The sequence below is a fragment of the Vicia villosa genome, linkage group LG4, assembly GCF_029867415.1.
Source record: "Vicia villosa cultivar HV-30 ecotype Madison, WI linkage group LG4, Vvil1.0, whole genome shotgun sequence".
Lineage (NCBI taxonomy): Eukaryota > Viridiplantae > Streptophyta > Magnoliopsida > Fabales > Fabaceae > Vicia > Vicia villosa.
The window spans coordinates 154312704-154327007 of NC_081183.1; the positions used below are offsets into that span (position 1 = coordinate 154312704).

The 14304-nt window shown below is 34.7% G+C and overlaps 1 protein-coding gene across 1 annotated transcript; it reads left to right on the forward strand.

Moving 5' to 3' along the window:
• The first annotated feature begins 1122 nt into the window (after positions 1-1122).
• LOC131595583 (zinc finger AN1 and C2H2 domain-containing stress-associated protein 16) lies at positions 1123-3224 on the forward strand. The gene is made up of 2 exons (XM_058867967.1): positions 1123-1344; positions 2205-3224. The coding sequence occupies exons 1-2, from the start codon at positions 1246-1248 to the stop codon at positions 2970-2972; spliced, it is 867 nt and encodes a 288-aa protein (XP_058723950.1). The 5' UTR covers positions 1123-1245; the 3' UTR covers positions 2973-3224.
• The last annotated feature ends 11080 nt before the right edge of the window (positions 3225-14304 follow it).

Below are 14304 nucleotides of genomic sequence, written 5' to 3' on the forward strand. Positions count from 1 at the left end.
TTTTTCATCTTGGACAGATAATCATGCATTTTCATTTCACCTTTTCTGGTGCTATGAAATTCTGACTTCAGGTAGGTGATTCTAGACCTTGTATGTGCTCCAGCTAGACTTTGGGCCTCCTCCCAAAGTTGCTTTGAATTTTCACAGTGCAAAAACTGTGTTGCAATGTCTGCAGTCATGGAATTCTTTAACCAACCTAGAAGTTGTTGGTCATAAGCTTGCCAATCTTCAAACGAAGGATTCAGCTTCTTGCTTGAATCTGAATTTGTGACATATTGCTCAGGACACTCCTTTGTCCCTAGCATGTATCCTTCAAGTCTGCAGCCTCTGATGATGGGCAAGACTAAGGACTGCCATAAGGGAAAGTTATCTCTGTCCAACTTGACAGAAATAGTTGATGGAAGATCATTTTTGTTGTTTGCAGCGGATGCCATGGTTTTGATTGGATCACGTGCCTTTTGGCAATGTTGCTCTGATGCCAAGTTGAGAATTGTAATATGTATGAAATTGTGATAATTCTATTAATCAGTAGCATACACATATATATACAGCTATGAGTGGAGAGCATGATCCTACAATTAAGCTAGTATTGATGGCTATACACACAATATGGAAACATAATATTCTAGCCTATAATTGGAATATAAATGCTATTGACTGTACATTAAACAGTAGAGACATGATGCTGATATCAAGGGATCATATTCTAATTTTTGAAACTTGTTACCTGAAATGACGCCATCCGCCTATACCAAAGAGTTGAATAACTAACTTGCTAAGTAATAGACATAGAATGCGGACGACCGTTAAATGCGTTGGAGGAATAGATCTCCTGCTTCTAGATCACTGGAGATTCAATAGTCTGGAGAATGTTCCAAAAGCTTATGAAGATGGGCCAGACCACAGAGGATATCGCTGGCCAAAACAATATGTATACTATAAAATATAAAACTGAAGTTAAATAATAAAAAAAATTTAAGGAATTATTAACAATTTTTTGACGTCATAAATAAATTCTTAGTGGAGAAGAAATCGAAATTTCTACTTTGAAAAAAAATAAATAAAGAGAAATTAATATAATAAATATAAATGATGATAATTTTGATTGAGTTGAGGTTATTATTATACGAAAATACTGTGAAGGAGTCAAGAAGAGGACTAATTCCGAAAAGGCGACGACTCGACTTCCTACACCATTTATGTTTCTCTCCAATTTTCTCAAATTCATTTCCTTGTGATTGAAAAATGGGAACTCCAGAATTTCCAGATCTAGGAAAACACTGTGCCGTTTCCGATTGCAAGCTTATTGATTTCTTACCCTTCACATGCGATCGATGCAACCAGGTTTCCACATTTCTCTTACTCATTTCATCGTTATTTCAAATTTTCAACATTCATCTGAGAAATTGGCGTTTGATCTGTTAGCTGGATGACTTTGATTTCCTGATATCTCTTGGGTGAAAATCACTTTTTCAATGAGCTTATCCATTTAAGTGTTGTTTCCAAGAGTTTATTTAGAATTTATTAGGATTTATCAAATCAAATATAAGTTGTTTTTTATTTGTTTTAGTTAGTTCCCCAAAATAGCTTATATGAATAAGCAAATAAGTTGTCTCTATATAATAGCTTATCAAATAATTTGAGGCACGCAGTTATATTATCGCCTTAAAGTTATAAGCAATATTATCAAATATCCGCAATTGCAGCGCTATGGGGGATATACATTGTGGTTTTTGGACTTGGCCACAATGGTAAATATCACCATAATCCGCTACAACTGCGCCACAAAGCGTCCGGTATGACGGGATTTTGTCTCTCCGCCATGGATAACACTTTTTATTAGATAGAAGTGATGATTAAGAGTGGGAAATTAAAATCAGTTGTGAAGCTTCAGGTTTATTTTTTTACTTGAGCTTCGAAATCCATAAATTGAAAAATTATCAAGTGCACAAATATGATGTTGTATGGTTTAAACTTTTTTAAACATTGTAAATGATGAAATTTGACCCAAACTGCCGTCCTCAAGATTTTTGGTTTAGTTTTGCCCCTGTCATGATTTTTATTTTTGGTTTCTATTAATCATTATATTTCTTTATATCCTAAATGCACCTTAACTTCTCATGTTCATGCAAGCAACAATGTTCCTTTTATCAATCTTAAGAGCTCTTTGTTTGACCTAACTGTAAAAGCCTAATCCATTTTAGGTGTATTGTTTGGATCACCGAAGTTATATCAAACATCAGTGTACAAAAGCTGACAAGCAAGATGTCACTGTAGTAATATGTCCACTTTGCGCCAAGGGAGTTCGCCTAATTCCCGATCAAGATCCAAACATAACATGGGAGAATCATGTTAACACCGACTGCGACCCATCAAATTATGAGAAAGTTACAAAGAAGAAAAAATGCCCTGCAGCTGGATGCAAAGACATCTTAGTATTCTCAAACACAATTAAGTGCAGGGATTGTATGGTAGACCATTGTTTGAAGCATAGGTTTGGACCTGATCACAAATGTCCAGGACCCAAGAAATTGGAATCAAGTTTCTCTTTTATGGGTCTTATGAATCGGAATAGAAAACAGGAGTCTAAAACCAATTCAAGTTCAACCTCCTCCTCCTCGTCTAAGTGGACAACGAGCTTTCTTAATGCTGCTTCTAATATTCGAGCTTCAGCTGAGGCTGGAATGTCAAAATTGAGTGGTGAAATTAATCAAGTCTGGGGGACGTCAAGCGATGTTGGGGGAAAGAGCAATAGCAGCGGTCAAGTGGAGCAATGCCCTCAATGTGGTGCCAAGTTTTCTTCGGTAACTTCTTTAGTTGATCATGTGCAGAAAGTTCATGAAAGAAGCAGTAACCGTTCTGCGTCAAATGTTACAATTGATGCATGTCCAAAATGTAGCAAAGGATTCAGAGACCCTGTGGCCCTTGTAGAGCATGTTGAGAGAGATCATGGTGGCACTTCTAGAAAGTAAGTATTAAGTTGATATTGAATTGATTTTGACTTGAAGATATATAGCATGAATTCTGTGTTTAAACATTCATCTCCCCGGTTTTATAGAAATAAGATATGAATTTGAAGACGTTTGTTATTTCTGCATCACGCACAGTTGAAACAAGATACGAAATCAGTGTTTTCACATTCATCTTCCCAGTTTTGTAGAAACAAGATATGAATTCAGTGGTCATTTGATTGATAGCTTGATTACGTTACTAGTTTTCCTCTACAGATTTCTTTCATGGTCTCAATCAAACTTGCTTTTGAATTTACCTTAAGGTCTCGTTTGTTTTAAATATCATTTTTGATGTCTAGTTATGTTTTATGTTTATGTGTAGCTATTTTCAAACAAACGGGATCTATATAGTGATTGGGCAAGGTTGATCTTCTGATCATGAGAGCCACAGGAATTGCCATTATTCCAGTAATTTGAAATCATAATTAAATCATAATGATACTTTATAGATGATAAACCTTTCGATGAATAGCCTCTAAAATTTTCTTAGTTGTGGAAATATGGATATGAGAGGCATGTGCAGAAATCGTGTGTTTGCATAAGATTACGAAAATTGTACTATATTGACACTAATTATGAGTATTAATGAGAAATAGTACAGAGGAAAGGAATATTGTATTTGTTACATGGTGGAACTTGAAAAAATAAGTGCTTGAAGAATGATTTCTTTAATCGCGACGGCGAGAGCTTCAGGTACGGTGAAGTAGGGATGATTTGTAAAGTTAGTATTCTAACGTCCAATGAATTGCTATTTAGGAATGCATAATAAAGTATCTTTCTCTGATCGATCCTATGTCTAGGACTATGAACACGAGTCACGGATCGCTGCTTCCTTGGACAATTTTTCTCAGGCCGATCCGAATTCACGGACTATGGACACGGGTCACGATTGTCCGCACAACAAGGAATGTCTCCTCGACCGACCAGAATCCACAAATTAATGTCACTGGACGAGTCACGAACTTCCCATAGCATGGAATACTTCTCTTTGTCTCGGTTACTATCCTATATGAGTCTCGAACTCAGGATACACACGAATAAGGGTTACTCCCGAATACACTATTAGTTCATTAATCACAATGTTTGTGATTATTTTCATCAAGGCACTAATACGCTTGCTTAGCGAGAATGACATATTTCAGCCAATGAATAAACGTAAATGGGAGGAAAAATAAGCCAACATGCTTCAACATGCATCACCATATTGCATCCAATAACACCAAATACCATGGTTTAGCACAAATATGCATGCAAACAATAAGATAATCATGCATCAAGTTCAATTTCACACACAAAGCAAGTTTACACAAACCCTAATTCCCAATCATGGATTTTTTCCACCCAAGGCTAGGTCTAACTAGGAACCCCATTGAAACACTATTTATAGGGTAAGTATTTGTTTTATCACCTCCATAGGGATTGATGCGATATTGCCACCGTTCTACAGTTGATAATGTTTTAAGTACATGTTTTAAAAAAAGGTTTTGGTAATAGAAATTGATGATTGCATGAAAAGTAACAACAATTAAAAGTTGAAGTTTGAACGATTTAAAAAGCATGTCAAGATTAGGGTTCATTAACTTATTTCATACATATCCTATTGATCGATCATGTGAACTTGTTTATGATCATTATAATCACGTATCCTCTCAATACCATTTATCTCTAAAGCGATATTGTGAATATTATCGTATTAATTACTAGATGATGTCTCATGCTAATAATCAACACAATAATCTTAGAGCTTGATATAAGTGAATATCAACTCACAAGTTTATGCAGAGTTTGTTCATTGATATATGAGTACCTTAGGTCAAGGTTTGAAAAATATCTTTCAATAGTGATTCAAATAAAAAACATAACATTAAAAGCAAAGATATTCACATATATTGATCATCAACTTAGTTCACAGACAAAAGATCAAAAGAAATACATATTATCTAAGTTAACTACCTCTAATCTTGACACAAAAGAGGGATTTAGCTACCCATAACCATGGTAGCTTGATCAACAAGTAAAGATGACGAGATAATCAAGCATCAATGAAGATTCCTCGACTATTGATGCATAAATCAGCTTCAATTCTTCACTTCTGAGCTTCTATAGTGTTTATGTGCTATCTCTCTCTCTCAAAGGTGGTAACATAACCAAAATATCTGAATGGTTCTATTTATAGAACCCAAAAATACGCAATCGCGCTTAGCGCACTATTACTAATAAGGCATCGAAACGTCACAAACCACGGTAATCGCGATAATACTGTGCTTAGCATGGTCACCTTTGCCTAGCCATCTACCAGCGCGCTGAAACTGCGCTTAGCCCAACCCGCAGCTTGATTTTCTTCACAAAAATTGCACTTGAAGTCATTCTCTAGCCCTTCAATTCTCAATGTTTCACAAATGCTATGAAACCTACAAAGTGATTCAAAAAATATTAATCTGCACAATATTTACTTGATAAACCAAAATGCAATTATTTACAATTAAAGCAAGGGTTTAAGCATGAAAATACAATGGATTAAGTTAAAAGGAACCACAAAACTATACTAAATATTAAAACAATTTGGCCCCTAACAACTCTCCCCAACTTAGAACTTTGCTTATCCCAAGCAAGAGAAAAATAAACTTAAAGAAACAAGCCGACTTCCAAAATTTCTCAAGATTAACACACTTTGATAAAAGAAAACAAATGTATGATTCAAATTTCAAAAGTACAAGAAAAACAATGCTTACTATTATGCTGCAACAACACCATGATTAGGAAACAATTTTTAAACACCAAGCACATATCAAAACTTCTAAAGTAACTGTTGAAAGAGTATTGTGGTGTACTTTTCGTTTATATCGTATCCACAGGGATTATTGCGATATCACCGCCGTTCTATAGCCTATTTTGCCTTGAGTTAATGTTTTTTTTTTTGAAAACAATCACATTCATTAGATGAAAAAGAGAGAGTACAAACATAAAGAAATAAAATGTGTTAGGGCATTTCCCATCAACACATTGACAACATCACTAATAATTAAGACTAACAAGCTATGGACATTACAAAGCTTTGAGAGAATAGAAACCAAAAGGAAGGTACCAAACCAAAACTTTAATCCAATCAACCAAGCAAAGTTCTTCCACAAGAGACATGTGAGTTTTGGAACTCCAATCTTTAAATCTATCCAATTACGGATCATATCTTTAGCTTTAACACTAGCTTTATCACGCTTAAATCGATTATTCGGGTTCACAATATTGATTAATCTCACCACTTGTGAATGAAATAATTGTTGACTGAAAAGAGGAGTTTGATTTACCACATCCCTAGTAAGATTCTTACTCCAAAACACATTTCCTCCGTCCAAGCTTCTTTGAGGCATTTCATCAAATACCTTGAGCACAAACTTAAAACAATCTAAATCTAATAATAACACACCCAACAAAACAAACCAAACAAGAAAAAATAGAACACACAACAAAACAAGTACAATAAAATAAACTATTACATGAAAACACACACATAAAATCCGGGCTTCCTTATCTTCCGGCGGTGGCGGCTCCGGTGGGGGTCGTTTTCCATGTCGATACCACTCTAGGCCATTGGTTAGTGGAGGTGATTTTAGAGTTGCAAACAGTTGATGGTTGATGGTGAAGAGGAGGAGGAGCTTGATGGAGGTTGGAGGAAGAAGCATGTATGGATCTAACATGAGTGAGGGTTTCAAAGGAATGAAAAGAGAGGAGGGAAAACTTACAATGGGAGAGAAACCTCCATTGAAGAGGAGATGACCACCATAATGGTGGTGAATAACTTCCATGAAGGAGGAGGAACCCCTACAAGAGGGGAGGTGACACCCATCAAAAGAGGGGAACATAGAAAACCCTATGTTAGTTTTTTAATAAAAATTTCTATTTTTTTTGCCTTGAGTTAATGTTACTTTAGTTTTAAGTTTGCAAAAGATCATTCAATCACTTTTAGTAGCAAAGAGTAAATTAATGAAAGTTCTAAGTTAAAGAAAATGTATCAAGATTTAATTCATCAACCTAAATTTGTATGTCTCCTTATAAATATATGTATATGAACTCGGTAACGATCAATATAATTACGTATCGACGCCTATATCGTCCGTGTCCGCAACGATATAGTTAGATTTACCGTATTGTTTAACCGACGATTTCTCCACCGTTTAAACAATACGAATAACGTTTTTAAAACCGATACTAAGTAAACATCAAACGCTAAATCTATGTCTGCAATTTATAGTTTGATAGATGATAAAGTTAAGTCTAGATACAAACATTGATGTCTCAAACACTTATACCAAAGAAAAGCTTTAATGAACAAACTAAACCATCTATATTGATCATCACTTGTTCATACATAGTATATTCACAAGAAAAACATAACAAAGGCTAGGAAGATTACATCTTATCTTGATACAAAAGAGATTTAGCTATCCATGAAAATGGTAGCTTGCTCAAGAAGGAAAGGATGAAGATCAACAAGCATCTACGGCGATTAATCGACGATCAAAGCTTCGAATCTCCAATTCTTCAGTTGCTACAGTAGTTAGGGTTCCAAGAGCTCTTAAGAAAATCAAGAAGAAGTCAAAAATCAGAATTACTCCTTATATAGTAAAACAGTTTTCTGTCCAGGGCGCGTCGCGCCCTCCAGCGCGCTTCGCGCCAATACACTTAAGGAATATAAACCGCCAATGCGCGCGACGCGCGCAACTCGCTGGTTTGGAAGCTTCAAAATCTTGCCCAGGGCGCGACGCGCCCATATCTCCGCGCGAAGCGCGCTAACTTCTGCCCAGCACTCTCCAATGAAGGCCAAAACAAGCTCCAAACTTCCAAAAAAAAGCTAAAACCTACAAGATCACAACTAAAACACATATTATCAAATAAAAGAAAGCTTAAAATTATAAATTATAAATAATTATCTAAAACTTCAGGGAATTGTACGAATATCCGATAAAAACGGTCGAAAGGTGCCATTAATTAAACTAAATATTAACACAATTTGACACCTAACAACTCTCCCCAACTTAAACTCTTGTTTGTCCTCAAACAAAACAATGATAAATTACCAAGAACACAAAATTTCACAAATGAAACAACCAGGCAGAAACAAGAACAATTGAGTGGTTCAAATTCCAACAGTACAAAAAGATCAATCCTTACCATTTTCCATCAAAGTACCATGATAACAATGTTAATCCTATATACAAATTTTATGTCAAAAATTCCACAAGCAAAAGAAGTTCAAGAATGAATCACACCTACGCACATCTCTATTAAGAGAACAAAAATGGAGGATCCTAACACTCACCAGACAATGACGCAAACATACCGAATTAATTATGAACTCATCTAAGCACAGAATAAATAAAAAGTATATAAGCATGAATCACTAAGGACTTTCGGGTTGTAGCTTGGCTTGGTTAACAAAGAAGTGTCATATCTCACGGTCATTGAAACGAAAGGGTCAATACCTAAGAGAGCATTCAAATACAATTACATCCACATATCCTTATCAACCAATCTCAAAAATTTATTGCTCAAGAGTTCACCTTTTTAATTTAAAGGAAACTAGCTATATACAAATCTTTTTTCTTTTTCTTTTTCTTTTTATTTTTCTATTTCTTTTTCTTTCTCTCTTTCTTTTTCTTTTTCTCTTGAGCAATCACTTATTTTCTTCTCATCACCAATACAACCAAAATTTTTTTTTTATTCTCCCCAACTTGAATATTACCACCACATAATCACGAATGCTCTCTATTCTAAGGCGAAAAGGAAACACTCCTAACCATATTTCATGGTACTCTTCAAGGTTAAAAGAAAATCATCAAGATTCAGATCAAAAATCGGCAAATATAAACAAGGAAATGATACCGATTGAATCTTGGCAAAAACGGCTCAAAGTGGTTATCAAATACTCACACACTCACCGGGTAGGTTACATTTGGATTGGAAGTTTCTCTCATAGTGCAGAACAAAACGCCTTGATCACTTTCATGCTTAACACAATTTAATAATATATGCAAGATTAATCATAATAAAAACGAGTTAAAACGCACATTGCTGGTATCCAGCACAATTTATTATATATCTACACAGTGGAAAGTCTCCTCACAACTACAGCTAGGCTAAAGTGATTCACAATTGAACTAATTTTATCAACAGAAATTAATGACAACTAATTTATATAATTAAAAGAATCAGAATCAACAGTACTTGATAAACAAAACGATAAAGGATGTACCTTGCACGTACAGTTTTCAACTTATATCATCACCACTCAAATTGCGTTGCATCACCCAAATTCATCGTGACAACAAAAATTCATGTTCCAACTAATTAATCATCAGGACAACTTATCAAAATTAATTATATCTTAAATATAAATACTAAAAAAAATGCGATAAATAAAGTAAACTGAACTTATATAAAATAAAAAAAAAACCACACCAAACCGGTGTTAACTATCCAAAGGCGTAAACTTAGCCTTTCAAAGTACCTCATCCAAAGGATGGAACAAAATTAAAACAAAATAACTAACAAGTTCTAACATAAAACTAAAAACAATAAAACATAAAAACATGAAAGCATAAAAATCTACTCCTCATCAGAAGTGTCCTCCTCATCAGCCATCCCCTCCTCAGGATCTGGCCTGCCCTCAGGCCATGAAGCACATGCAGACAAATCCTCCCTGGAACCAACAGGCTGCTGCAGAGAAAGCTGCCGAATAGAATTCTGCATAAACATAAACGCTCTCTGATGCGCCATGTGCATCTGATAGTTCCAGTCACTTGCCTCACCATACTGAGAACCAGCAGGCGGTGCAGCAGCAACAGGAACAGCTCGAGCTGCGTCGGGAAGGTCAGGTGCGTTAGCAGGAGCACCAAAAGGACGACCTCCAGGCAAACAGTACCTGTTAGCAAAAACATCATCGATAACACCGTCCATGGGAATCATACCCCCAGATGGAAACCGGACACCAACTTTCCTGCACAAACCCATTATTAAACCAGGAAAAATCAACCTACATTTTACCCCATCTCCATGAAGAGTCCCATTCAGGGCGACCCTTTTCAGCTCATTTGCCACTATCCTAGACACATCAATGTTATCACCATTTAAGATACCCTGAACCAGACCTGCAATATCAATGGTGATGGAGGAAGTGTGACTTCGTGGCCTTATGTTATAAAGGACCACCGAGGTCACCAACTGAGCCTCATCCGTCAACTGACTACGGGTAAAAGTCTTAGGTAGCCCAGCCTTCGTCAGAGTATAGGTGAAACCTGGCCTGCAAATCTTTTCCCTAATACTCTCCACATCCCAGTTTCCTCTATTCAACCTGGGATGGTACTCACACTCTTCTACCAAAGCAAGAGGGTTATCCAGAAAATTAAAAATTGCCTCTTTGCTAAAGTCAATGGCCTTACCTCTCACCCACGTTCTAAACGGGTAAGCTTCAGTACCTACCCAACTGCTCGGAGGCAAGGCATTTGCATAAAACTCTCTGACAATCTCCACCTGATAGAATTGTGGTGGAGTGAACAACTTGTCCCAACATGTTTCAGACAAAGCAGTCCACGCCCTTTGAAAGTGGCCGTGGTCAATAGGAAGCACAGTGCGTTCACTCCACACAACTCGGCTTTCGAGCTCATGGTACCTCGCCTCTTGCTCCGGACCTTGAAACTTCGTCCGATCAAACCTGCCAGATTGTGAGGAAGATCCCTCACCAGAACCAGTCTTCTTTCTCTTCAAAAAAGGTGCCATTCCTGCACAATTATAATTCAAACAAAAACACACAACAATTGAAACAAAGTTAGCATATGCTCAAAATTAACAGCACAACTCAAGCCACAGTCATCATCAATCATCAAACAGACCCTATCTACACTCCAAACAACATAACAAAAAATTCAAAAATGAACCCAGGGCGCGACTGATAAGTGCCAAAATGTACTTATTTTGGGTATGTAAATAGTGGCACTTATCGATACTTTTGTTAACACCGTTTGAGTAATTCCCCGTTTTGTGTATAAATACGTATACTTTGTAAATAGTTGTATTTTCATATACTTTTATACCATTTGATAGTTTTTCCTATGTTTTTATAGGTATTCATGTTTATTGGAGCCTTGAGGAATAAAGTGTCAAAGGCACGACTTCGATTTCGCAATTTTGGTGAAAGCCCGCTTAGCCACCGTCAAGCGGACTTCCATAGGCTCAAAATAAGGATGACCAAAATCATCATTTTGGTTTCCATTCATTCATTATTGGATAGAGCATTGAATAAGCTTTCCAACGCTTCGAACCGGACGCAATTCGGAGTTACGGTTCTCGAGTTATGGCGAAAACAAAATCTGATTTTTAGCAGACTCTGCTAAGCGGAGGGGGTCCGCTGAGCGGAGCTCCAGCGGAGCAAATCAGCGTCTGGATGCAATTTTGAGTCCGCTGAGCGGAGGGGGTCCGCTAAGCGGACCTGCTAAGACAGCAGCTCGTTAAAAAGGGCCAAAATCACATATTTAGGTCATGGGTTGGGTATTTTTGAGTCCCAACACCATCATTTTCATTCTTAGATCAAAATTAGCTTAGAAAACAACTTCGGAGGTTGCATAAGGATGATCGGGGGTGGATTGAGCGTTGAACGGAGCTGACAAACCGGGAGATCTTCGGTTCATTTCTCTTATTCTTTGTGTATTTCTCTTTGGTTGGTTTTGTTTGTATATTTACTTGAATCTTATGTATATTTACCGATTATAATGTTATATTTAACCTGCTTTACAAATCTGTGTTGATGTTATCCTGGATTTTTGCTCTATGCTGGGGATTTGGGGTGCTTTAGAGATAAACTTCTTGAATCCTTATCTAGGATGATAATCTGTTGGTTCTGAACTCTAGAGATAGATTTAGAGCTAGCATTCATCGTTTGTATCTGTACATAATGCTTTCGTGTTTGAGTGGCGCGCGAGAGATCGCCGACGCGAGAATACGGATGTTCTCGCGACTTCGCGTTAGAGATAACCTTAGTTGTGAGATGATCTCGTTTGTGCTCCAGAGATGGACGCTTATGTGAGAGATACGTGATGACATGGACGAGTATCGTAGGTTGAATATAATGGGTTGTGTCATACCCCAAAATTTGCCCACAATATTCAAATATTCAAATTATTTTAAAATTGGATTTTTTTTATAAAATTTTGAGGTCATTCACATTGACGTCTTGAATTTTATAAATATTCAATTTAAAGACTATTTTAAAATATAATAATTTACTCTTAAATTATTTATATTTTAATAAATAGCAAAATGCTTTCTCATGCTTCATACACTTTCAATTGACTTTTATTTCAAACAAATAATATAACATAGTTGGTAAGGAGGTAAGGCTTGCAAGTACAAAGTCTCGGGTTCAAATCCCACTTCTAACACTTTTTTTTCTTTTTTTTCTAACTATAGTTTTAATTTTATTTTTATTAAAAAAATCACAAAAAATCATTTTTTTTATCATTTTATTTTTAATTTTCGCACTATTTAAATATGCATTTTTTAAAATAGTCAAATTTTCACTTTTATGTATTTTCTAGTCAAAAATCATCAAAAATCATAAAATATTCAAAAAAATCCAAAAAAAAAAGTTTTTAATCTTATTTGTCCTATTTTTAGCACTTTTTATAACTTAGAGAACAAGTCAATCTTATTAAATTAGTTTGATTTAATTTTTTATTAAAATTAAAACAAATTGATTTTTGGGCTTTGATTTGGTCCATAGTTTTACTATAATTATTTTTTCTAACCTAATTCATGATATATAAATAAAACTAACAATTACAAATTTCTCAATTTACTCTCTCACAACTAAACCCTTATTTTTTTTTAACACCTTCAACCTTATTCTTCATTCCTAATTCCTACCTACAAAACAATTCACCAAGTTTCTTCAATATCTTTTGTTCTTCTTTTGCTTAGTTCTTGGCCAATGATTTCGTATGAGGCCTCATCTTCTTCTTTTTTAAAGAAAAAATCTTTTTCTAAATCTTTTTATCAAAACTAAAAATAAACCTTTTGTTTTCAAAACCTTTTGGCCAATGATTATCATATGAGGCCCTTGATGTATGTTTTTATACTAACTTTAGTTTTTGGCTAATGATGATACTTGAGGCCACCTTTTATCAAAATTCTTATGTTTTTGACATCCTCTTTATGTTTCGAAACATTTTCTTTCAACTCTCTTTTTTTAAAAAACCTTTTTCAAATACTTTATCTAGAATTACAATTTTTTTGGCCAATGATGAGACATGAGGCTTGTTTTTTTTAATCATTGTTTTGGTCATTGTTGCTTCATTTTAGTTTAAATTTATGTTTTTACAATCATAATTTTTTTTTTTTTTTTTTACTTTTGAGAATTTTTGCCCTTTTAGCCATAATCTAACTTTCTGAACCTTTCTTTATTTTTTGGGAAAATTTAGATTATATGAGGTCAAACCTATTTTATAATATTTTTTATTTTATTATTGTAACTATTATCATTACTAACCCTTATTATTATTATTATTATTATTATTATTATTATTATTATTATTATTATTATCATTATTATTAACATTATTACTATCCTTGTTTGCAGGTACTTCCTTTGGCCATTAACCTTGTTTTGGCCAAACAATTTTGCTGGCCACTTTCTCACCATGTACTCTCAAGAGCGCACAACACCCAATCTGAGCTAAGTTTCTTTTTTTGTTTTTATTTTAATTGCATGAAATTTTTTATATATATTCCTTTCTTTTTTTATTATTAGTATAATTTTTTTCTTTTATTTATTTTTATTTATTTAACCAAATTAGTTTTTATATATAATAATTTCATAGTTATTTATTTTAATCGAAAACTCGTTTTTTAATTTTATCAATAATTATTTTTAAAACAATAAAAAATTTTATTTTTGTATATATTTTTAATTAATTAATTAATTGAAAATTAATAATTAAAGTTTTTGTTAACCTTGATTCATTTATAAACCTTAAAATCTTCAGGCAGGTGTTCTCCACTAACGCATTGTTAGGCCTTATAAACCTTTTGGGTCACAATAAGTTTTCTTAAATAACCCTTTAGGGTTCGTAAACTTTTTAGGGTTTATAATCAATTAACGTTTAAATCAGTTAATGCACTAACATTTCTCTTCTTCATGTCAATTCTTTTCAGGGTTACCATCAGGGTTCGTCCGCCTACGCGCCACGCCAGATCAAAAGCTAAGTCCCTAATTTGATTATTATTTTAAATATTATTTTTGTCC

Excerpts from the sequence above, each read along its gene's own strand:
- LOC131595583 (XM_058867967.1), top strand. The coding sequence starts at position 1,246 with ATGGGAACTCCAGAATTTCCAGATCTAGGAAAACACTGTGCCGTTTCC. Across the intron at positions 1,345-2,204 it reads CATGCGATCGATGCAACCAG|GTGTATTGTTTGGATCACCG; the intron begins GTTTCCACATTT and ends AATCCATTTTAG.